General features: G+C 35.2%; 1 protein-coding gene across 1 annotated transcript in view; it reads right to left on the minus strand.

Moving 5' to 3' along the window:
* Positions 1-25,454, minus strand: part of Col24a1 (collagen type XXIV alpha 1 chain) — a 393,162-nt gene extending 367,708 nt beyond the window's left edge. The window contains exons 1-4 of the mRNA XM_046443140.2: positions 25,168-25,454; positions 24,288-24,743; positions 17,237-17,301; positions 4,106-5,478 (exon numbers count right to left, since the gene is read on the minus strand). Coding sequence (XP_046299096.1) covers positions 4,106-5,478; positions 17,237-17,301; positions 24,288-24,343 — 1,494 coding nt within the window. The 5' untranslated portion in view covers positions 24,344-24,743; positions 25,168-25,454. The remainder of the gene's footprint in view (positions 1-4,105; positions 5,479-17,236; positions 17,302-24,287; positions 24,744-25,167) is intronic.
* Between the last annotated feature and the right edge of the window lie 2,013 nt (positions 25,455-27,467).

The raw sequence follows: 27,467 nt of genomic DNA on the forward strand, positions 1-27,467 counted from the left end.
AAATTACTACAGCAATTATGGAGAACAGTACGGAGAGTCTTCACAAAACTAAAAATAGATCTATAATATGATCCAGTTATCATGCTACTACATTTACAAAGGTAATGAAATCAGTACACCAAAAAGATGCCTGCACTCTCATGCTTGTTGTAGCACTATTCACATTAACCAAAATATGGAATCAACCAAGGTGTCCATTAGCAGATGAATGGATAAAGAATATATGGAAGATGTGTATCATGCAGCCATAAAAAGAATGAAATCCTGTCATTTGCAGTAACAAGGATGTAACTATAGGACATATGTTAAATGAAATAAGCCAGACACAGTAAAATACTATATATTCTTAATCATATACAGAAGTCAAAAACATTGGTCTCAAAGAAGAGAATAAAAGCTGGGTATAGTGGCTCATGCTTGTAATTCTAGCAACTTAAGAGGCTCCCAGACAGGAGGATTGTATGTGTGAGGCAATTCTCAGAAACTTAGTGACACTCTATCTCAAGTAATAAAAAAGACTAATGATATAGCTCAATGGTAAAGCAACCCTGGGTTCAGTCCCAAGTACCAAAACAAAACAAATCAAAGAAGAGAGTAGAACAATGATTACTAGATGCTGAGAGGGATGGTGGGGAGGGTAGATGAGGGAGAAGGATAATAAGTAACAAAATACACTTAAAAATAATAAGTTCTTGTGTTCTACAGTACACAGTAGGGTGACTAGTTTATAACAACCTATTAAATATTTTATGAAGAACTGGAAAAGAGGAGCTCGAAGTTTCTAAACACAAAGAAATGATAAGGGTATGTATATATGTGAAGTATCCCACTGTACCCCATAAATATATATAATCAGTATGTTTGAACTAAAAAGAAAGATTAAAATTATAAAGATATAATGAAAAAAACTGCATGGGAAAATGGGTAGAAAAAAATTGACACCTAGAGGTGAGAGAAATCAGCCTGGCCTCCAGCTTTTCAAGGTAAGATCCACTTCAAGAAATAGTAGGAAAACAAATTCATAATTTTATCACAATTCAATCTCTCATTAGTTCTTTAAAATTTATCTATTCCTTTACACTAGGCTGAAGCTGGATTCTCAAAGTTCAGCATGAGTCTTCCATCAGAAGAGCCAAGGGATTTCCTAATATTGTTTTTATTACAGAGAAGTCAATGTCCTGCCCTTTGACTTTTCTGTAGCTTTTGGCAACACTGATCAATTTCTTCTCAAAGCTCTTCTTTAGCTTCTGTGTTAAGTACACTACTCTTCTCTCCCATGTTTCTGACTATTCTATCAAATTTATGCTCTTTTCTTCTATAACCAAAAAGAAATCTTTCCCCATAATTTGGGTCTTGACTCTGTGTCAACCTCCTTTCTTTGAAAATATCCAACCTATAGTTTCAACTGTGATCTTATTGATGGGAAGACTCCCAAATTTATATTCCCAGCTTTGACCTCTCTTCACTTCAACTCTTTGAACTTTTCCAACTGATGGCACTAGTGAAGTTTCTTTTGTGTTTTCACTTATTCTGCCAAAATTGATTTTCTCTCTTAATTACTGTTTTTAGGAATGGCTTCATCATTCTCTCAATCGATAGCTTAAAATAAGATACTCATCTTTGATTCTTTTCATTTTTACTTGCTCCCTTGTGCCAAGTAATCTCCTAGTTCTACCAAATTACCCTTCAAAATATCTCTGGAATCCCACCTTTCCCTTGCATTTTCACTTCTGCCAATCTAAATAATGTCCTAGTCATATTACACTAAGTAATAAAAATATCTTGTCTGATCTGAGCACTGCTAACACACTGACTTAAAAGAGCAATACTCATGCTTACGAGCCTACAAAATGCCATACTGAGGATAAAACGTAGAACAATCAGTTTGACAAGATTCTCTTCAATCTGACACTACATTGCTTAGGTCTTTGTTTGTCTAGCATTATTCAACCTAAGATAAAAGAGTTTGGGTGATAGAGGTAGAAAATCTGGTTCAAATCCTACATCTATCATTTACCAACAGTGTTGTTGTGGGCAAGAAAATTAACTTCTCTGGACTTCACCTGATATAGGATAATAATAATAACCTTACAAAACTCTTGAAACAAGGTATATAAGTCGCATGGTAGAGCATTTTACACAAGAAAATCAACAAATGATAGCTACTATGCTGTTTTTCGCATGTAAAAAACATGCCTAGTCCTATCATCTGTCAAAATCTTATTTGTTCTTTGAGCCTAGGTCATAATTATCTTTGTACATAAGAACCTATCCTGAACAGCTTAGCTTTGAGTGATTATTCATAGAAAGCCCTTCAAAAAATATTATTTTTCTTACCTTTGAACATCTCTACCTCATACACTTAGTTTATATCTATCATTAACATTTATCGTACTTGAGGACACAAGACAGTTATAAATGCCCTTCCTTTATCCCCTTTATTGAAATATAATAGCTTCTAAGCAATGACTGTTTTATATACTCTTTGTGTTCCTGTCTTGCAAAGAGCAGAAAGTAAGTAAACATCTGCAGAATATATTATTGCTACCAAAGCTGAATGCCTATTACGGAATTTACATAAGAGATTAATATCCATTTCATCATACTGACTTTTCTCAGGAAAGTAAATGGCTTCTGTAACTGTTTAATATGTCCTGCCCAATGATTTGATTTTATTGTTAATATGTTGAAAATTAACTATAATAGTTGAAAGAGTTTATTATCATGTTTTATTTTAACCTCTAACCATTCACTCAGAGTTGCTCAATATCTATACAATTGCTTCAAGTAATAACCATAAAGGAAACACAAGCTAAAAAAGTGGTGTCTTGTTATCCCATTCTGTGGTTTCTGGAACTAAACTAATGACTCAATTCTATTTTTATTAAATAAAGAAATGCTTTAAGATATATTTTAGTATACTCACAATTTGAAGAAAAGTAATTTCTAAAGATTATAGGTAAATTACTTAAGGTATACTAATACAAAACACAACAATAGTTTGCAATATTGATTTTAAATTGTTTCAGATGACTCTAGACATTTTCAAATGTTGATCTCTAATTATACCTGCACAATAAAAGGAATTCCTAGCTGAAAATTCAGTCTATTATCTCAAGTATTGCATATAAATTATTATAAAAGCAGCTTATCTGAATTTTTTCTTCATTTAATAGGCTGATTCTTTTTCTCAAAAGTAGGCTGTCTTTGTGTGAGGTTGTTGAAAGTTTTTAATCCCTTACTGTATATTGACTGTATCATTAAAGACAATGAAATATGTTACTGTTCATGGAAATGAAAATATTTGATTTAGAATGATAATGTCAGAATTTGTTTTCCCAATGACTGACTATGAAATAATCTCTATCTAAAATAATTTTTTATTGGTGCATTATAATTATACATAATAGTGGGGTTCATTGTGTCATATTGGTAAACGTGCAACACATAATTTCATCAATCTTGTTCCCTAATACCTTCTCTTTCCCTTCATTCCTTGTTCCCACTGATCTGCTTATTCTACTTTACTGATCTTCCATCTATTATTATTTCAATTAGTGCTTCCTAATTATACATATGAACAGGATTCATGTGTTATGTTTGTTCATGGATGGGGAATGAAATGTACAAAATTAAAATAAATTTTATACTCTGTTAATCCATTTGATGATATTTTGCTTGAAAGAATATTTACTTTGTGCATTTAGTATATTTTTCTTTATCACAGCTTTTATATATATATCCCTCTTTTAACATGACACAGTGTGTTTAACCTATGCTTTTTATATACACACATATATATATAAAGAATGCCAGTCTATATTTAGCAGTTAAATTCCTGGTTGGATTTCAGCTGAACAAGAAAAACATAGGTTGCTCATCACTTTACCCAGAATGAGGTAACCTTTTCAATCTGCCAATTTTTTTAAAAAATGGTACAATATTTGAACCAGGGTTGTATTTCCATAAATGGTTATAACAACCATTATGCCAGGACACATTTCTGTGACAAATCTAATCTGTTCTGTATTGTACGGTCCAGAGAACTCTCTTGAAATGTATGATAAGTTAGTGCATTAAGACATATTAAAAAACAACAACTTACGGGAGGTCCAGTGTCCCCTTTTGGCCCTCTTAGATACTTCATTTCAAGCATTGTATTAAGATCCTCATAATAATAATAATCATAAAGCTCAGTTTCATAGCTATTTTCGATGGGATAAGTAGCATCAGGATAAAATTCACCTTCCTTCCTTAGATCAAGGTGATTATCCACAGATGGCTTTTCTGTCACTCTGTATAAAGTTGTGTTTAAAATCTGTTCCATTTCCATGAGTTCATTAGTGTGTAGATTTGCTGTGATCGCCTTCTTGAGATTAGCATTTATATCTTGTCTTTTATGTGGAAGAATAGATGACATCTTCTTAAACAGTGACATACCAGTTATGGTATCATCCTCATGTTGTGTTATATTTTCAGATACTTTTGGCAGATAACTAAATTTCTCCTTGGTATTCATTCTTGTCTCACTGAGGCCATGATGGGTCATTGACAGGCTTAAATTTGTTTGAATATGTTCCTCCGGGATGGTTTCTTTGGCTTGAATCCCATAGTTTGTGAGATCCATAGCAGAGACATTTGCTGAATGAAGAGAAGTTAACTGAGCTTTTGATACCTGGTGTTCTGGTCTTTTATGCACTGTTGCAGAATCATTATTTATGGCATTTGTAATGCTTCTGCCTTCATAAAATGTTTTCTCTAACAGCATTTTTTCATCAGATCCTTCGGGCAAGGGAGTGTGTTCCAGTCTCTTAGTAGGTGTGATAGTTGTATGAGGAAGGCTTGTTTTAGTTTGGTATTTGTCCACATGGCGACACTGCTGTTTCACATATCTACAGTAGTCTGCAGATACTTCTACAGAAGGAATAATATCCAACTGACATATTATTCCTTCAAAATGTACAGAGTTATTATTCATACTTCCTAAGGTAAACACACTATTAGAATCAAAAGTCTGAACTTCTGAAATAGTCTCTGTGCTAAAATATTTCTTTCCACATTCAACAAACATTGAGACAACTCGGTTTCTGATAGTAATGGCAAATGAGTGCCATAGCTCATCATGAACACTGTAGTTGAAAAATACAGACTGCTTTCCTCCAATATACACTATTAATTTTTTTGGTAGTAATTGTACTCCTAATTGCAGTCTATTTTTATTTCTAATGCTGAAGAGAAATGCATTATTCACTTTATGTGACTGTAACCCAATTAATATTGTAAATGGCTGTCCTAAGTTTTCTGGTAAAATTTTCATGAGAGGTGACTCAATATAAGCATCATTTTTAAAAATGACACCTGATTCTATTAAATGGACCCCCTGAGGTAATGGTGTAGATGATGATGGTACAGCAGTCATTGATGATGAGTGTCTTACATCTTTGCCTCCAAGGCCTAGTTGATGAAGAATATCTATGCCTGGAAATTAAAGAAAGAGAGAGAGAGAGAAAGAGAGAAAGAATCTTACTCTTATGCATTCATGTGTTCATATAAATATTTGAGTATAAGGAAATCTTCCTTGTATCAACAGTAATTTCTAAAATAAGCATGCTCTATCAATAACTAGTTTCTGGGTAATGAGACAGGGAGAGGGAGAATAAGGTGTTATATTTAATTATTTTGAATAAAGTTTGTGTGTATGCACACATACATCCACACATCAATATTTGTTTTTTCTTTTAGTTGTAGATGGACACAATATCTTTATTTTATTTATTTATTTTTATGTGGTACTGGGGATCAAACCCAGAGCCTCACAAGTGCTAAACAAACACTCTACTACTGAGCTACAACCCCATCCCCCACACATCAATATTTCTTAACCCCAAATTTAAAAATTAGGTTAGTCTCTCATTTTTTCCATTTGGCTAGAATTCTTATATATTACTCCAATGGATACCCATGTTCAAAGATTCCCAGATGTTATTCACTTCAGTTCATAGCTTAAAATTTAATGACATCTATATTAAGGAGAAACTGGGATCACACTTAAAAAAAATTTGTGATTTGGAAGATATTTTCTAAATTAAGTTCACATAATCCATTACACTCTATTTTCCCTACTAAACTTCTAGGAATTTACAAATCACATAGAAACTCTCTATGCTTAGGCTCTTAAGTGTGTACTGCATTTAAAGTACTTTGGTCATCACAATCCTTGGGTAATGCCTGTACAAGAAAATTTAAGTGTTTTTTATTGTTGGTAAACACCATACTTTTTCTGAAAAATTTAAATTTCTCTATTTCCCTTTTTTTGTCAATCCTTTTCTGCATTTTTATACAATTGATAGACTCCTTTTCAACATTTATTTTATAATATGCATTTATATAATATGTATCTGATATAATTATGATTATTTAAAATTTATTTTTCATTGTAGTATTACCAATAGTATACTACTTGTATCCCTTACTCATTATAAGATTCTGGAAGATGGGTTCTAATTGGTTCATTATTGCATCTCTATAGTACCTACCTTGAAAATAGTTTTAAAATTTCTGAATGAATGAGTTCGCCCCACCACAACTTGAACAGATTTCATATTCACCTTCAGAGTCACAAAATTAAATGCTATTCACAAAGGATGATGAATCCTCTCTTAAAAATACAGAATAGCTTAGTCAATTGTATGATATTTATTATTATTTGGGTTATAAGTCACCATCTGTATCTTTGTATGTGTGTATGTGTGTGTGTGTTCTCCAATGAACATATATGTGCATGTACATATATGTGTGTATATATGTATATGTATATATGTGTGTGTATATATACACATATAGTATATAGTACATATGTAATATGTATATAAAATCTCTAGCCAGAAATGTTAAACAAGTGTGCTTAGTGAAAAAAAGAAGTTTTTGAAGATTATCCAGGAATATCTGATATCACCTTAATTTTCCTTTTGCAGGAAATTAGCAGACATCTGACAATTTATGTTCATTTATGTTCATTACAAAGAACAAACATAATGGAGAATCTCAGTCTCAAGTCTGATAATTGTGTACAATAATTAAATAATTATTGGATATCATTTATGCACAATCTAGCAATACAATTAAAATTTCTCAGAGATATTCATAAAACTCAAATGTTCTGTTTTAGATTTAGAACAACCATCATTTTATTCATAAAATAGTTGTAATTTTACAACAATATTAAAGAATATTTGATCTAAAATATTGCATGATAATGTGTCTCAAACTTTTCATCAAAACATTCCCAATAGCAGTTTAGAACTATATGCACCTCCAGAGTTATGGTGGCATAAAGGGACTCCATTTAATCATGAAAATACCCCTTGATTTCTTGAATTATAAGAATTCACACAAAATTTTAATTGTTTTCCATTTTATGGTTACTTAATATAACATCTAAATTACTTACCAGCTAAATCAGTTAGCCTAAAGATTTGTTCTTTATCTTTGAAAACCAGTTATTTTATTAGAATATGGCATCTTATTGGTCATTCTGGATACCTGTTTCTAGGTGCATAAAAATCCTATTCATTGTATAGCTTCAAAACATTTTTTAACTTCAGCAAGTTTTTCATGAATTTGAAAATTTCATAGTCTTGGTTATCTTCTTCATAAATCCTATTATGAGTATGTTGAGTCATACTGTCTTCTATATGAATAATTTCTTTATAATTATTTTTAATATATTTTTATCTTCAGATCCATTTATTTTTCTTATTTCTATCTTTATTGCTTCTCCTGTAATATCTAATTTTACCTCAATATATAAGACTCTTTTCGTGTGACTTCTGAATTCTCTAAGTTCACAGTTTATATCTTTGCAAATGTCTTGTCATCTCTTACTTTTCCCTGAGTTCTCATGTTTCTGCTTTATCATCCTCTTTCATATAGGTGATCAGGAGTTTCTTTGTTTTAAAAGTATTTGTTCAGAATTTTTATCTAATAGCAATATATTTTGTGTATATTCTTGGTTTTGCTGCTTTTTCCTACATTTTTGCTTGTTATATCTTTCTATTTATGCTATGTCAGCTTCTTATTATTACCATTATTTCCGAGCCCAGCAATTTATAGAAGGATGCTGTGAGAAGTAGTCCAGGCCTTCCAAATCTCAAAACTGCTACACTATTATCAGAGTTTCCTTTTAAAATTAAAACGAAAGCCCCACTTTTTCTCTGAACTCTAGGCAGTTCAGGAGGACTTCAATAGCCAGTTCTGCCTACAACCTCTCATTCTCTTCCCTCTGTATCCAGTCCCCTTGGGTGCATGCTTCAGAACAAATCCTTTACCTCTGAGGTTTGTTCCCACTTAGCCACTTAATTGTTATCTGTGCTTTCTTGTACTTACTGTCCCTTGGGCAGCTTCTGTCCCCCTCAGATCCTATAGCACTTCTTGTTTTTAAGGATTAAACATTAATTATGTTAATCTTTGCTTCTCATCCTCAAGAAGTTTGATTTTTTTCCTATTGATTGTATGTGGCATCTGGTTTTCTTGGCATAGTTTTGGGAGTTTGCAGATTATATTAATACCACAGTTTTGCTCAATATAAAATTTTAAGTTTGTTTATTAGTTCATTTACCTTTGTTTCTATGTATAATATATGGGAAAGAAAGTGGGAAGACAAATTCTCATGGTTTATACTTAAATTCTATGCCTCTTTCATAGATGGAGAATCTGAATCACAGAAAATTTAAATAACTTGATCAACATCACACAGCTGATAAATTGTAGAGCTATATTTGTGCCCCATCATTCTTATTTCTAAGGTTGTACTCTGACTATTCTACCGCCTGACAATCATTGTATTTCCCCATACAATTCCACATCTCCTTTGGACAAACCTCACTAATTAATCATGGTAGTATTACATTGTCCCCACAGAAATATCACATTGGAGATTACTCTTTATGTACTAGAGTTTGAATGCAGCTAGAGTTTGTACTTGAGGTGAAAGTGAGTTGTCATAAGTATTTACACCTGGGTGTGAATACACTTAACAAATGTTTTGAACAGATGTTGAGAGAAAATAGAGAACTCTTAGAAGGTATATATGAGGAGGGTTGAGGAGAAAAGGAAGATGGAAGGAAAGAAGGAAGAAGAGGAAAGAAAAGGAAGGAGAAAAATAAAAGAAGGAAACATCTACCCAGAGGACAAACATTTTAACATTTAATTTAGTCCTGGCCTAAATTACAATTTGGAGTTAAATTTAGATATTGGGTATCAACATATACATTAGTAAATAAATAGTCTACAATAAATTATTTCTTTCATGTTGACCCTACCCAAAAATCAATCCAGTTCATGTCACTTAAGAAATCAGTAGCCATTTAAATATTAATTCGCAACCAGACGCTGTATTATGTGCTTTACATTTTTTAAAGAATAAGAATAATGGCAGTGTTTATTAGGTTCTTTCATGTACCAACAACTATTTTAAGAACTTTACTGTAGAAAATCACATAATTCTTACAACAACCCTATGAGGCAGATGCCATTGTCTGACTGTTATGAAAAGTCAGAAAACTAAATTATTTGCCCAAAGTCACCCAAATAGGAAGCACTGAGACAGAATTTGAATGCAGGTAGTCTCTAAGAGTGAATCTCAATCTGGTGACTTTTAGCAGTGCATGTGTCACCCAACAGCAGAACTGACTGTATCTCTTTTCTCTATTTGCTTCTTAAATGTAGAATAAGTTCTGGTGTCACCAAGACAACGCCTTGCTCTTTTTACTGTAAACACAAGACCTTATGACTTCATCCAAACCATAGCTTCAACAACCACATATGCTGACTCACAAACCTCTCTCCTGGAGTTGCATATCCAATTACCTATTGAATTTACCCATAGGGATCATATGTCTCCAAAGCACTTCTAACTCAATATATTTTCCCCAACCTCATTTTTCTTACTTCAGACTTCTGTCAGTGAAAAGCCTCACAACCACATAAGCATCCAGAATAATCTTTTTGTAATAAAAATTAGATATTGCCACTCCCTGATCAAAATCCTCCAGTGGCTTTACATGGTATATTAAACCTACATCATCTATCCCTTTCTTATCTCTCTGGTTTGATCTACTATCATTTCATCTCACCTTACTTTACTCCAAACTAGTCTTTTCTTATTCTTTTTAAAACCAGCTAAACTCATTTATAACTCATACTGTGTGCACTATGTTTGGGATCCTCTAAACACTGAAGTTCATTTCCTGGACAAATTTTAATCCATACCCTTTTGTTACAATAACCCATAACTGTGAATATAATGGATTTAAGTGAGTTTTCTGAGTCTTAATAAAGTTTTTGAAACTGAGGGTTTTCCTAGAAACCCCAGAATTTGAAGTTGGTGTCAGAACTAAGGGTGATTTTGGGAACTGCCTCTACCTTTACACTACCACTTACTTATTTTTCTCTTCAGAGATATGAATTCTGTTTGGTTTTTATTCTTCCTGGAATTTTTTGCCATATCAAAGTGAATCAAAATTTTTACCCCATTTCTTCAAGAGTCCTGCTAAAAGTATCCCTCCATGCAAAGCATTACTTACCCTACAATACTGACCAAGTACTGTTTCTTTTTTTTTTAATTTTTATTTATTTATTTATTTATTTATTTATTTATTTATTTATTTATTTATTTATTGTAGAGACAGGGTCTTGCTGTGTTGCTCATGCTGGCTTCTTAACTCCTAGGCTCCAGCAAACCTCTTGCCTCAGATTTCCAAGTTGCTGAGACCACAGGTGCATGCCACCACACCCTGCTAAGTGGTACTTTTTGAAGCCTTCAGTATAATTTTTGTTTGTTGTTGTTTTGTTATACACTAATGAGAAATGAATCCTTTCTTGGTATGCTAATAAAATCAGTCTTCTAAAGCTGACACATTTAGAAGAGTGACATAGACAACCAAACTTAGTTGTCTTTCATTCAAAACTTATATACTAAGCAGCACTGATATGCTTATCAAAAGTGAGAACCAAAGAAAAAGGAAGAAAGGGAAATGGGAGGGGGAGAGGATAAAGTGGAGGAAGGGAACAAAGGATGAAACCATGAGACAAAAATCAATCTTTTCTCCTTTAAATTGTTATTCTCAGGTATTTGTCACAGCAACAAAAAGCTAACACAATACTTAATTTCGGTGAATTCTTACTCTTTTAAATTTTCATGTCTTCATTAGTCAAGGTCCCAAAGTTATATTCTTTCTAGTTTGTAGGGAACAAAATCACCAAAGTGTATAAAAATAAATGTTAGATAGACCTCAACTTAGTTTCCTTTTCCCTGCTATTTTACCCAAACTGACCAGATTAACTAGATAATTTCCTCCTGTTCATTTTGTATAATCTCAGCCAAATGGTCTGTGTCAAAATCAAGACTCGAATGAAGGCTTTCTGGCTGCAGTTCACTGAGTTAAGGAACTAAAGGAAATTGTTGAAAATCAACTGTTTTGCTTTATTTTACTTTTGTCAACATTATGAGGATATGGAAAAAGAAAAGGCTCTGGAATATTCTCTTTTCTTTTACTAAAATGTATTATACTCTCTTTATGTAATAGGCACTGTGTTAAACACTTTACATGGTTATCTCATTTTGTCCACCCAACAGACATTTGTAGTAAGCATTGGTATTATCTTCACTTTCAAATTGTTGAAAGTGAGGCTCAGGGTATCTCAGGAATTTGCTAAAGGTCACATAGGTACTAAGTAGTGGAACCTGGACCTTAACCCAGGTTTCTGGCTCCTGAATACGCATGCTTAAGTGCAACTTGCACACTGGGTATGTTAAAAGTGACAATTGTTTCTTTAAAGTTTTCTTAATGTAAATAGCACATTTATTCTGTATAAAGAGATACATGCAAATTTATTTGTGAGAAATGAAGCTTTAAGCTATGTGTAAAATTTTTGGTTAAGTGCCCAGTAGAGATCTTTGGCAGAAAATACTTGGAGTTACTGCAGCTAGAATGAGCTGCTTCTCTGTTAACAGTAAACACATTTTGGATTAATTTGTATACGAAATTCTCTTCTTGGAGATAAGTATTCTACACATAGATCCCTACACATGTGGTTTTCACACTTTGGGATCATGAATCTGAGAATACTGTGAATGGTAAGAATTAGTCATGCATTTTGCATAGTGTCATTCATCATGGAGTGATGTTGCAGCTATGCCAATATCTCACTGGCAGCCAGCCCACCAATATAGTCAGAGTAATAATGAAGGTATGCTGTATCAGATGAGAAAAGGTATATGTATCTGTCAAATCCTCAGAAAACTCAGCCTTATATAATTATTTTTTTCTTGAAATATGAGCATTTATTCACTAGGCTATGCCTAAAACTTTGTTATATGACAAATATAAAATTTGTATCTATTAATAAGATACTTCTGAATTAAAATTTAAAGGAATAACTAAAATCATAGCAAATCACATAGCTGTTTGTTTCTTTTCAGTCAGAGAGAGACAAGGGATTTCATATTGGGGAGTAGGTGGAAGTAGGGGCTGAAGTTTGTATAAAAAACTTTGAGGGCTGGGGGTGTGGCTCAAGCGGTAGCGCTCTCGCCTGGCATGCGTGCATCCCGGGTTCGATCCTCAGCACCATATACCAACAAAGATGTTGTGTCCGCCGAAAATTAAACAATAAAAATAAATAAAAATTTAAAAAAAAAAAAAATCTTTGAGCCAGGTGGCGGGTGCATGCCTGTGATCCCAATGACTCCAGAGCTGAGTCAGGAAAATCTCAAGTTCAAAGATAGCCTTAGCAACTTACAAGTTAGTGAGACCCTAAGAAACTTAGAAAGATCCTGCCTCAAAATAAAAATGGGTTGGGGATGTAGCTCAGTGGTCAAGTGCCCCTGGGTTGGATCACTGGTACCAAAAAGAAAAAAAAAAGAAACTTTGAGACCATAATAGGAGGTTGAAAGTTGATTATGTAGAAACATTGAAATATTTAACCAATTATAGCAGAATTTGGAAGAGAAGTATCATAACGAGAATTAAGGATTCAGCTAAAATGTACATACTAAATTGAGAGACAGTCCCCCAAACAAGAACTTTTTTATATCACTCCAATAAAAGTGGCAATTAGGATTTTATTCTATAAGTAAGACATTGGAGGATCCTTCTCTAAAGCAATTCTATAGCCTCAGACATTTGTGGTTCAACTAGATGGTCAGCCAGGTTCCTACTCAGTCATCCTCTATATGAAATATCTCTGGTGACAAGTCTACCCATGCAAATAGTTTCCAAGCCTATTTTTAGTATCTTGCTTTTAAATGATATCAGAGGTACTTCAGACTTATAAAGAATTTCTGCAACATAAAAAAATCAAAACAAACAAAAAGTTTGGAAGGAACAGAGTTCAGGTAACAGAAGAAAAATTCAAAAGTATGATTCTTATCCTTAGAGAGGTAAGAATTGATATTGCATCAAAGAAACAAAAAGAGGATACAATTTTTAAAAAGAAGAAGAGGAGTAATCTAGCTATTAAAACATTTTAAATAGCAAAAATTAAAAAATGAAAATCATTAGAATAGTAAATCATAAAAATCTCATGTAAAATAGAACCATAAAGATGAGAAATGCGATTGTAAGGTGAAAAAAAATAAGGAGTTCGATTCCAAAATGCAAAATATAACAAATTATAGAAAGAAAAAATAAATATGTCAGAAAGAAAAAAAATAACAGAAAAATTCCCAGAAAATGAAGGCTAACTTTCCACATTAAAAAGGCTTATTGAGTACCAATACAATAAGTTGAAAGAAATTGTATGTAACAAAGCACATTATTGTGAAATTTCAAAACATCAGAGATAAATAGATGATCTTAAAGGACTTTTAAAAAGTCATGCACAAAGAATCAAGAATTAGCATAAGTTTTCTTAACAACAGATCTGCAAGCTAAAAGATGAAAGCCTTTCAAGTTCTGAGAATAAAGTATTTACAGCCTAAAATTTTGTATTCACCTTAACTACCCTTAAGTACAATGATGAAATAAACACATTCTCAGAAATGCATCATTGCAAATCTGAACCACCTAAATATATATTCACAGGCTACAACTAGAGGATATAATACAACCAAATAAGGAAATAGATTGTGAAAAAGGAAGATATGAGTTCCAAGAAAGTGGTTCTTACATGAGCAAGAAATATCAACTCTACAGAAAGTGTACAGAACTAATAGTCCACAGTAGAACAGGAGAATTTTAGCTCCAGAAGGAAAATCTCCAAGGAAAAATTCAAATTGTTGGAGTTGTACATTTTGGGGGGAAAATATTTTTCAAAGAATTTTTAGAAATTTTTTTGTAGAATCTGAGAAAATTATTAATAATAACAGAACACAATATGAGCAAAACAAGGAGCCATCTTGCAATACTGTACAGGAAAGAAAATACAAACATACAGGGCTCAGTGACAAAAAATATGTACATGGTCATAATAAGGTAAATTATAAATAGTAATTTAATCAAAAACATTAATAGAATTATATTGAGATGATAGGAGGAGAGGAAAAAGGAGCATAGGTTAGTATAAAAATGTCAAATGTTCATCATCAATAATAGGAATTCAATAAAAATGTAGATACTATTAAGAAGATTAAAACCAAAAGATTTTGGGCAGAGGGTCGCAGAAACAGTTAAAGGCAAGGGATTCTAGTTTTTGTTCATATGTTTTATTGTTTGATTTGAACTTTAAATTATATAATTGAATTACTTTGATACTTTTTAAGATTTGAAAAACCTTGTAACCACATAAATGTTTCTGAGAAGTCCAACTGAAAATAAGCACTAGCTAAAATACATATATAGCAATATTAAGGTCACAAATGATACTTGTTATCAGCATAAAAACACAATTTCTCTGATAATGTTTCTTCTCATATCCTGATTAGATGCTACACTGTATCATGCTAATTTAATAAAAAATATTTTAGGAAAAAAGTACTTCTAGGTTTCTGATAACATACTATTTCCATTTGTTTTTTGTACTCAAAAAGTATTCTATTTTCTACAGTCAAGAGTTTTTTTCAAAAAGATTTTCTTTTTGTTAAGAACTGGAAAAAAATTTGTCATTATAATAAGACTGAAAATTATTATGTCTCTCCTAAAATAAAAGAATACATTTTTATTATGTAAATAAAATATACTATTCAGAAACATTCCGTTTTCTTATGTCTTTCTTCATCTGAGTTTCTAATATTTTGATAAGGATACGTTTTGTAAATTATTAAACTCATAATGCCAGTGAGTGGGAATTTTGAAGCAAGGGATATTTAGGACAGGAGTTTTCTCCTGAGAGATGGTGAGACCTAGATTCAAGTCTACTATTTGAGCTGGGTAAGCCACTTTTTGGATCCTCAATTGTTCATCTATAATACCCACTTTGTAGGTTCATTATGAAGATAAGAATAATATATATAAAGTACTGGAAAAGGACATGACACAAAATGTATATAGAATTAGTAATGGCTATTCTCTTCTCTGTGGCTCCAAGGAATGTAGTATTAAAGAATTTAAGATTTTGTAGTCAAACTGCCTGAGTTCAAATCTTGGCTCTTCCATTTATGAAGTTATGACCCTTGCTGTAGTGACCTAAGTCTCCTTTATCTTGGTTTCAGCAATTCTATCATAGGCATAATTATTAAAATTCTGTGATAAAGCAAGTGGTGAAGAAAATGTATATTCTACTAGTAAAGTGGTACATAATAATAAATATTAATACTAATAATGATAATAAAGGATGTAGTTTTTTTTTCTTCATTTCCAAGTAAAGCAAAATAAGGTAACAGAAATACATTGGTCAAGAATGGCATTTCATGAGGTTACATATGACATGTGGCCTAATTTAACCATTTCCCCATAAAAGTGAATTAGAAAATGCTTTTCAAGAAATACTTTCATACATCTACATGATATTTGAGAGGATACAGTTGCTCCTCAGTATCTTTGGGGTTGATTTTCCAGACCCCTGTGGATACCAAAATCTGTAGGGATTTAAATTCCTATGTAGAATGTAGTATTTGTATGTAACTTATACACATCCTTCTGTCCATGATAAATAACCTCTAGATTACTTACAATTCATAATACAATACAATGTAAATGCTATGTAAGTAATTATACTATATCATTTAGGTAATAATATCAAAGAAAAATATCTGTACATGTTCAATACAGATGAAATTTTTTTCAGAATATTTTTAATCTTTAGTGGAATCTATAGTTATAGTGGGCTGACCATACTTTTCTTATCTGTCCACTTATCAATTGGGTAAATCAGGTAAAATTCCATTCTTCCCTTTGCACCCCTTTTTACTCTCTTCACATAGTTCATTTATAATTTAGCTTTTCAGGTTATTACTTGACCAAACTGACACATGGTTCATTGAATTATCATTGAATTCTCTCAGAATGAATAATTTGGCAGTCACATATAACCCTACTACATATAGGACAAACAAAAAAATTAGGACCACAATGATAATGTTTAAGTCCAGCATAGTTCAGGAATTTTTCTTTGACTTTGCTATTTTTTTAACCTTTACCAAAGCCACTTTTTTCACTTTGAGACTAGAGATGTTATTATATTTATATTTCAATCATTAGCAATTAAGTTTTTAATCAGAAAACAGATATTTCAAAAGTTGTTTAATAAGTGAATGAATTAGGACATACATAAATTCCTGAAACCCTGTCATCATTTTACCAGAGCAACAAGCTAGCAGGCAAAAACAAAACAAAACACAAAACTATTTTGTAAATCTCCATTTGAGTTAAATAAAACTCTAAGCCCACTAATATGTAAATTTCATTGTTTCTCAATGATGCTAATCTAGAGGGAACATTTATTATATGCTTGTGTTGTTTCAAGAAGTGCAAAGGTAATTCAGTCACAGTTTGCCACCCCCAAGAACTCCCACTTAAAATGAAGTCACAAGCAAAGCCTTTTTACTGTACAAAACTTCTCTTTTATGGAGTTTGCTTAAAAATGTAAGCAATTTCACAGATGGAAGGTCTGAGTAATTTCTTAAAGGTCATATTTCTCCCCAAAATTGATTTCTTCACCCTTACATTCTCATTATACTGGGCAAAGACATTTTTATTGTTTAATATTGACCTTAAGGTTATGATAACTTAAAAGTCATGTGCTTTTGCTGTCTGGAAGCAAAATTTTTGCAAACAAATAATTAATAGGGCAATTTTCTTACCTTGCTCGTGAGCATGAACAGTAATCCAAGCTACACATAGCCCAATAAAATGAAGAAGTAGTTTCCTATGAAAATGGAAAAAACAATTGTTGGACATCTACAACTTATAAACCATATAAAATCCAAAATGAACTCTAATGAAAGATTAATAATTAAACTTTATTTTAATTAGCATGGTTAAGAGTAAATTCTCTGAATTAAAATTGCAGTTTTACCATTTATTATGTAACTTGGGAAAATTTTTTTTATCATTCTATGCCTTAGATTTTTCATGTGTTAAACCTAATTCATGAGGTTTATTAAAAGAACTAGTTGAGGGCTGGGGCTTTAGCTCAGCGGCAGAGCGTTTGCCTAGCATTGCATGAGGCACTGGGTTCGATTCTCAGCATTACATAAAAATAAACAAATAAAATAAAGTCATTCTGTCCATCTACAAAAAAAATTAGGAAAAAAATGACTAATTGAAAAAGTTCATGTAAAGCACATAAAACAGTACCTGGCACCAGTACAAAGTACTGAATAAATGTGAATTAGTAAGGTGACATGATTGTTATTATTAACATGTCAAATTACTACACATGTAATTTCATACAAAGAAACAGAAATTTATACACTTAACCATCATGATTGTAAGTTGATGGAAAGAGCTATTTATCTGTATAAAAGATTGTTCAGATGTGAAAGCCATTTGGATATCATTTAATTCTTGGTTCTTTGGTTTTGAAAATAGCAATGGCCTATAGATGTCAATGTTGAGCATTTTGATGAGTAATCGTGAGTGGAATATCCACCAATTACTACAAATAAAAATGTTTATTCATACTGATTAGCTATTTAAGCAAAAAATGCTTTGTGATTTTTTAGTATAATAAAACTTTAGATAGATTTTGTTGAATATTCTTCACAACTTCCCAAATCTACCTCCCAAATAAAAACCACAGAGATAATTTTGGAAAATGATGATAAGCATGCTGAAGACAATACTTCATTAACTAAGTCTTGCTAATACGGACTTTGATTATTTCTTGTATTCTAATTCAATGACTCTTCAAATGACATTTGTGTAATGTTAGTCTTCAAGAATCAATTGCAGAGTCCCAGGGAAATTGTATGTCTTTTGTATTAAGGTCTGGGGTATTTTTCTGTTTATTGTCAATAAAGTTTTTTTTTTTTATCTTTGTCAATTAGTATAAGTGTATGCCTTTATCTTACTGTAGGAAAGATAATCTTTTTACAAAGTTTAGCTAACAATATAAAATTATATTCTTTATATTATAGAACCCAATTTCATTTGTATTAAAATGGTACTTTCCATTTTTGTATTTTAAAGTGAACATATAAGTCGAGATTTTGAAAGAGCATTCAACAGCTATCACTAACTCTATAAATTAATCAATTGAATCATTACAGAAATTTCAACTGATATGGGCAAATAGTTAGACTCTATATCTTAAAAAATCCCACATATGGTAGCATTCCATCTAAATCAATAGTTCCCAAATGTTAGTCCACCTGAGGTGCTTGGGAGAAATGCAGATTCTGCCCTGATGAAAATAGTTGACTCAAAAGTTGGGGGTGAGTCTTCAGGATGCATATATTCTAACTACATGATTCTACAGATTCTAACAATCTTTTGTTACAGATTATGTAACAAAAATTTAGAACATTAACTGTTTATTTTCCAATTAGTATACATTTAAATATACATTAGTTTGCTTAGATCACATATATCTGATTTTATGACATGACACAAATATTATTTGATCCTTTCAAATCCTTTTCTACTGTATTAGAATAGCAGTTTCATACTTGTACATCAGAATCACCTCAAGAACTTTCAAAAATTGCTGGACCTCGCCCCCAGAGTTTCTGGCTCAGTAGGTTTTGGTGAGGCTCAAGAGTCTGCATTTATAACAAGTTCCCAGGTGATGCTGCTGCTGCTGTTTGGAGAGCCACATTCTGAAGATGATAAATTTAAGAGATGATAAAAGGCTCCCCTGTTTTGGACCTTTTTTTGACATTGGCTGCACACTGGAATTCTGTAAAATTTTAAGAACTACTTATACTTGAGTCCTTCTCTCCCCTTCACAGAGATATTAGTTTTAATATGTCTATGGTACACTCATTTTAAATACCAGATGATTCCAATGTACAGACAAGGTTGAAGACCATTGCACAAAATTGAAATGACTTCTGTACATAACAGATATAAATATACTTGGACATTGAACAAGATGGGACAAGTCTAAAAGAAGTCAGCAACATGGTAATGAGTCTTTAAGTTTCAAAAAATATAAGCGATGATATGATGATATTGATATCTGAGGATACCTAACAAATATGAAACACTTTGCATCATCTGACTGCTAGCCACATTTTCAGTTTGATATCAGCCACTTTCCAAACATAACCAGAAAAATAATGGTGAAGGCCTAAAGGAGATCAGGCAGGGATATATATATATATATATATATATATATATATATATATATATATCCCTGCCTGATAAAATAGATAGATAGATAGATATCACACTTAAAACATTAAAGTGACAAAATATCATTCCCAAGCATCTTCCCTAGATGACTCTCAAAGAGCTATTCAATTTGCTTTTTATCCAAAGGGTCCCAGTTACTTTAGAGGAATGCCAAGCATCTTCTAGTTTAGGGTACCCATGAGATTCTTAAGAATTATGAGTAGAGTACAGATACTCGTTCCTATATAGATTCAATTTATAATAAGAAGAAAGACTTGTAAAATCTTGTGTATAGGGAACTTTTAAAGTATTTTTTAGTTGTCCTTGGACCTTTATTTTATTTATCTATTTATTTATTTATGTGCTGTGCTGAAAATCAAACCCAATGCCTCACACATGCTATGCAAGCACTCTACCACTGAGTCACAACCCCAGTCCTACAGAACTTTTTAAATGAATTGATGGTTTTAAATAAATTGAAAAGGGGGAACTAATCTGAGAAACATACATATGTGACATGCAATGATAATTTCAACAATTTCTATCACACTAGGTTTTACATGCCAAAAACTTTTCAAATCTGTGACAACTTTACAGACTCTGGTTTTTACTAACAACTAAGACCCAGGTCCCAATATAACCAGGAAGAAAGTTCTCATCATAGCAATAGGGATAAACTTGAATGATTCAGGATTTTAAGCATTGTCACTAACATCATACACAATGAATTTCTCAGACTATCAATTCAACTCAATAGGTAGTACTTACATAACTAATCCTGTGTGAAGCATAATAGAGCTTTTGGTTAAATTCCAAGTGTTTAAGCAATTCATGAAGTATAAAGAAGATAAATGATTAAGGACTTCAAGTAATCATAGAGCCTAGAGTCCACTCAATAGGAGGGAAGAAAAATACAACTAGTCTGTTGTAGTAACACCACAGAGATTATTAAACTGATCCTTGCCTATTCTAGCAAAGTTTCTGGCAGATGCTAGTGTTATATTAAAAAATTAATTAGATGAATGAGAGAAACAATCAACCTTCAGTCAATAAGACTATCAAGTGGTCTTGAGTCTTGACAAATATATAACTTCTCTAACATCTATATATTGATCCTAGGATCAAGAAAAGCCAGTTCTTCTACCATTTATTTGTTTAGCTAAGAAAGTTCATAATTTAAAGACCTTTTGCTCTCTGGTCTCTTTTTGTAGTCCAGGTCAAGCCACTTCTTCCTTAGATGTATGCTTTAAACAAGTTTATTTCTTTCAGGCCCTCAAGTGCACTGTCCTCTCACCAATGAGCCTTTTAATGTTCCAGAATCTGTTTGGAAAATTCCATGTCCTTTCTAATTAGGTTTCAGTCTAGACTTTGTTTCCTTTGGTTCACTTTTCTTCCATCATTATCCTTCTAGCCCTTCATACATGCCAGGACTGTTAGATAACAACCCAGTATATACCCTTATCTCATTTGTTATACTTGGTTGTTTCATTTACTATGACCTGTATTAGACTGGGCACATTGGAAGGACAGCAATTATGTCACTATCTTGCTCGATCATTATATCCCTGTTGCTTAGAATCATACTGGGAACATCATTGGAGCTCAGTAAACATTTGTTGAATGAATAAATGAGAATTATGTTAGGCTTTTAAAAGAATGAAAATGAAATGGTCCTTATTTCAGCTCTCAGAGTTACGATTTCTGAAATAAGTCATAGTTGCAAGCCATGCAAGGAAACTAGCACAGCTATTCTAATTCCTCTAATAAAATTTATTTTTCTCTTGCAACTTCACAGATTACCAAGCAGAATGTCTAAATAACACTCAAACTTACTTTCCATAAATTATATTTTCTCTCCTTGATATTGGCTACACACTGGAATCCTGTAAAATTTTAAGAACTACTTATACTTGAGTCCTTCTAAGCAACTTAAAAAAATAGAATTTAATGCCAAATTGCAAGACCTTTACAACCAAACATTTTTTGCTATTTTTGTTTTGTTTTGTTTTTTGTTTTCCTTTTTGGTTATAGAAACCCTTAATTACCCTAATAGTCTGCCTGGAAGATTTAATATGTTAAATCAGTATATCAAACACTTTGAGGTTTTAGCTTTCTTTTATTAATTCCACAAAGTCACATCTAAAAGCAGCCCTGTGAAAGAAAATGTCTGAAAGGATCCAGTTTTAAAACTATAAATGTTTTTGGGTGACTAATCAGAACTATGATTTAAAAAAGCTGCTCCTGCTTCTCCAAAATGTCACCACAAAAAGATGGTGGAAAATGAAAACCTCAGGGGTTTCATTAGGGACTCCAAGGTTTAATCCAGTGGCCTAACATTATCATCAGCTAATCAGCTGCTTCTACCAAGTCCCTCCTCCTTTCCCAAGGATTGGTGGCCTTTTTTCAAATTCAAGAACTCCAAATTCTGTATGAAAATGGGATTTTTTTTTCCTTTAGAAACAATTTCTTGGTGCAACCATTAACTACCCTCTCCATGCTTTGCATGTGTGTGGTTGCAGCTGTGAGGTTCTGCAATCTGATGTCGTTTTTGAATTGCCCTTAATTCTCTGCAGCCCATCCCCACTGGCTCCTATAATGGAACAAGTTGGATGTCAGCAGATATCCAAGAGTTGCAAGACCCTGGCCAGAAGATCTTCCAAGAAATCAGTGAAATCAGCACCTTTGCCCAGGAGCTGCTACCCATGCTGACACTACTCCACAAGTTCTTTTCCCATCCACGTGGTGTAATTTTTCCTCAGAGGCTCCTCCAGTATTATCCATTCTTTGGTTTCTCTACTTCCCGCTACCTCCCCCCCCCCCCAACCCACTCCTCAATCATCTGGACCCAATTTAAAACCCCAAACTGCCCAAGAATTTATGCAGGGCCTTTTCTGGGAGCGTCTGGAAGGGAAGTGTAAACCAGACAAGACAGAGGCCAGGAGCAGAAGATCTGCTGTAATCCATGAAGTCTGTCACAACTACCAAAGGGAGTTTTAGTCAGCAACGTGGGCCTGAAGCAGAGGAACTGGGAAAGCCCTCACCGCTGGAGAGGTCAGTGGGAGAAGCACGTGGAAGCTGCTGCTGGACAGGAGGTGAAGGGCCATACCAGCTTTTCCTGGTGGCTGAGCTTTCTAGCCTCTTTGTACCCGCTAGGGATCTGCGGAAAGATGTGCCCAGAATCTCAGGATGAGATGAGCATCCTTCTCATCCCTATTCCTGTCTCCCTCTCCCAGACTGTCCACACTGAGGTTTATCTAGAAAAGTAGTTCTTCTGCCTAGGAATTCCAAGCAGCCTGTGTGAGCCCCTCTGGAAAGAGGGCCCGCTGAGCTTCTGGCCCCCGGGTCTTCCAGGCCCCCAGCACCGCTCCGCACACCTAGTGTTTCAAAAGTTGCGAGCTTTCCTCTGTTTCCTCCAGATAGGGGTGCGCAGGAAGGTGCCTCTTAGTCAGCATCAGGGAAACTTCCAAGGATCTTAGCAGAAAAGCTCGCAAGCCCTAGCCATGCTGGGCTGCACGCGGCTGGGAAGCACATGTGCATACAAACACTGCCACAAGGCGGTCTTTCTCCACACCCCGCCTCCGCCTGCCCTCAGCTGACTCGGGCAGTTCTGCCCCCTGTTCTCCCACCTACTCTCCCGAGGGGCAATCTCTCCACAGAAAATCATCACAGCTGTGTTCGTGCCTTTTGCTTCTGGAGGCCAGAAGCAAATGTGTGTAACCCACTGCCCTCCAGGGAGCAGGGCAGTCAAAAGACCGAATAACCCCATCCTCCCTCTTTTCCCAGTGAGGGGGTGTGAACAGGTACTGCGCCCAAAGAGGACGTGGGTGTGGGTCAAGACCCGCCCAAACCCTCCGCGGTAAGATCAGCTCCTCCCCCGCGTCCTGCCCACCCCCCTGGTCCCAGTGGGGAGAAGCACTTCCCCACTGACAGGCCAATGATCAGGGCACAGCCTCAGCTCCAAATGGGCAGCACTTTTGTTGGCCTTCTAACAAGAGGCGATTGCCTTTGAACCCGTGGGAAGAACAGCGTCCGGATGCCCAAGGTTCTGCAGGCACACCCCCACACCTCCACCTGGTAACCCTACCACGCAACTGCAGGCGCTCGGCCCAGTGGTCCAGGCTGCGTGCATCGAGCTCAGGGGACTGCTGGTGTCCTAGCAATGCCATCCTGGACACCCTGAGAAGCACCGCGGACTTCAGCCTGGGCCCTGCAGGAGGGGAAGGGAAGGAGGGAGAGGGCGGTGGAAGCAAGAGCCCAGGCGGGCGTGGGAGCCCAGCTCTGAGCGGCGGGAGAAGCGGCTGAAGACATCGGGACGCGAGCCAGTTAGTTTTTCCTCCCGAGCCACAGGATAACTTTAAGCATAAACTGCCTGAGACCCGCTGGCACGAGGCTTCCTTTCAAACACGGTATTTTACAAATTGAGAAGACAAGGGGAGGATGCCACGGCTGCTCGCCCGCTCCCAGTGCCAGAAAGTGCCAAGGATTGGGGCCACAGATCTCCAGCCCTCGCGGTAGATCCAGGGGGGTGGAGTGAAGGGTTGGTCTAACCCCTACCCGGGCGGGTGGGCTACTTACGTTTTTGCGGTGGGGGAGACTTTTCCACGCCTTGTCCTGTGGGCTCCTAAATGCATTTGTATGCATTTGTCCGTGCAGCAAAATGCTAACGGAAAACAGAAGCCAACTCCGAACTGCTAAGGGTGCAGGTACTGTCCATGAAAAAGGGGGGGAAATCACGTGAAAACCATGCTCCTAACCCGCAACGAGGGGGTAAAAAGAAAGAGAGGAGATGAGGTGGTGTGGGGGTAGGAAATAGCACCCGAAGGGGGAGGACAGATAGGCTTCCTGCTGCCTAGCTCAGTGTGGGACGAGCCAGGGTTGTGTTCCCCTGGGAGGGCGGGCGAGGAGGGAGACTTCAACAGGGAGGCAGCGGGGCGCCGGCAGCAGCAGGAGTTCAGCTGCGAGTGCAGCCCTCGAGTTCACTTGCGGTTCAAAGGCGACTCTGTGACTCCAGTGGAGTCCTCTGCTTTGGGCCTGGGAGGAGAAAGAGGAGGGGGAGGAAAGGAGATGAGGGGTGGGGGTGGGGGGAAGTCCTTGGAAACAGCCCGCGCCCGAACATTTGTCAAACAAGCACACACACCCACTTCGGAAATCAAGTCGGTGCGAGAGGGCCGGTGGCAACTGCAGGCGCTCGGCGTTGACTGCCGCCGGCTGCTTCGCCTGGAAGAAGAGGAACCAGGCAAATCCGGCTGGTGTTAAATTTCACCGCTCTCTGACTTGCAATGACATCACCAAACACAGCGCACACCTCCCCCTCTGTCCCGCAACCTTCCCCCACCCAGCGCCGGGCTCCAGCGCCCCTGTCAGCCAGTCCTGCGGGGTCTGGCTGGGCCTGCCGCACCCTGGGCGCGCACGCCGCCCCCTGGGCACCGCCCGCACGTTCTCCCTTCCCACTTACAAGTGACTAGGATCCTTCCTTCCTTGCAGTATCCATGTACCATTCCCATTTACTGCAATCCCGATTTCATGTTTTGCTCTTGAACCTCTACCATCTCTAGTCTTCTTACTATCTTCACTCATCTTCTGAAATCCTTCTTAGTTGAGGGGAGTCCTCACTGACCTTGCTTTCTTTGCAGGCGTCTTTTTACCTAATTGTAATGGTTCTCATAGCTACCTTCCTTCCCCTTCACTCTTTCCTTTAAGTCTGTTCCACTACTTCTAATGACTTTTCTCTCTTGCAAGCCACCTTTCCGCCTTCTCCCTACCTTTTACAGGCTTCTGTAGGTGTAGCTTAAAGCTCCGCAGTTATGCAAGAGCATGCTAACACACAGTCTTACCCATTTGAATAACTTCTCCAATTTTTGTCACAATTTCTTTAACACAAGTCTCTATCATACTGGAAAGTTCACTTTCTTATTTTTCCAAAAACAAACAAACACAAAACCCTGAAAGTTCTAATTTTATCTTCCTTATGAACAAGACTGGAAACTGCAAGAAGTCTGGTATCTATTCCTATACTCTTTGTTATATTTTTAGCACGTAAAATATGATGTGGTGCCTCCGTTGAACGTGTGATTGCTGTATATTAGTATCGTTCCTCTGTTTTTCTTGTTATCCTGTGTATGTACACAATAGCCCTCCCATATACAAAAAGAGTTCCCAGATTACAAACATACTGTGAAAATAAGTGACCAAATTGATGAATGAAAATGATTGATGTGATTCTAAAGTTTGTTAATATTTTCACTCCAAAACTATAGAATTTATCTTCCCCTCCCTCAATTTTTCAACTTTTTGTCTTGAAGTAAGTTTACATTTAAAAAGTTGTAAAAATAGTATAGAGTTCCTGTATACCCTTTACCCAGCCTATGCTAATTAACATCCTATATAACCAAACAACCATGATCATATTCAAGGCAGTTCACACCAGTACAATACTAGTAACTATTTATAGATCTTATTCAAATGTTGTCAGTTTGTACAGGAATGTCCTTTGGCCCAGGATCCTACATTCTAGTTAATTAATTAGCACAATGATTAATTAAATTGTTATTTCTCCTCAGTCTCCTCCCAACTGGGATAGTCCTGTTTTCTTTTGTCTTTTCATGACTTTGACTTTTGAAGGGCACAAGACAGTTATTTTGTAGATGGTTCCTCAATTTGTATTTATATAACGTAATCGCGTGTTGCATTCAGTTTATGTATTTGGGGTATTCATATCACTGAAGTGATGTTGTACCCTTCTTAGGATATTATCTTGGGTGTATATGATGTTGATGTCTTGCTACTAGTGCTGTTAACTTGGATCACTTAATTACAGCAGTACCTCCTAGGTCTTGCCACTATAAAAATTTCTCCTCAATTTGTTTTTCTTCTTGTATACTAGTCCAACTAACTTAGCTGGATGGAAAGAACAACAGATGAGAATTTAGGAGATTTAAAGTAACTCATCCAAACTGTGTCTTCACCCCTTATCAGTTACTTAAGGTTCAAAAATATTTTTCTCTAATCACAGTATTGATTCTGAGAAATGGAATACTACATAAAAGAGGTGATTATTAAAATGTATCTCAGTTTCTTCAAGTATAAGAGAATGCCTGCTAGTTAGAGTTAATGAAACCCTTATGATACAGAGATGCCAAAGGGCACACATACCACCAGACAGAGGACATTTATTTGGGGAGAAGAGATATTTGCCCAGAAAAAGACAAGCAATGTAAGGAGCAGGTTGTATTCCATGCTTTTGTGATAATGTCAGGGTGTATCCTGGTGCTGTATATAACTAAAAAATAAATTTTAAAAATTATGTGCATGTATGAAGATAGCATAATTATCTTGCTACTATGTATAATTATAATGCACCCATAAAGTGCATTTAATAATAAAAGACATAGATGATAATGGCGATTAGCATAGATCAAATTGATCAAAACAGATGAACAAGAGACTTTAGAACTCAGTATGGTATGAAAAGTAAAGAGGATTTACAAAGTTGGGCATGAGAAAAAGAGCATCCTCAGAAAAACAGGAGATATGGTCCAAGAAGAAGACATGTGAGTTATATTTGAGGGCAAAAGAGCAGATTCATCGAGCTAGTTTAGAGGTTTGTGAACTGGAAGAGAGGTTGAGAGCAATCTGTGGAAGTCCATGAATGCCAAGATAAAGCTTCATTCATTCATCCAATAAATATTTATCTTGTTTCCTACTATGTGCCAAGAACTCTTTGGGGCACTGAGTTAAATCAGTAGACAAAATTCA

This window comes from Marmota monax, unplaced genomic scaffold (genome assembly GCF_021218885.2).
Source record: "Marmota monax isolate L192 unplaced genomic scaffold, Marmota_monax_Labrador192_F-V1.1 WCK01_AAM20220418_F8-fsc00046, whole genome shotgun sequence".
Lineage (NCBI taxonomy): Eukaryota > Metazoa > Chordata > Mammalia > Rodentia > Sciuridae > Marmota > Marmota monax.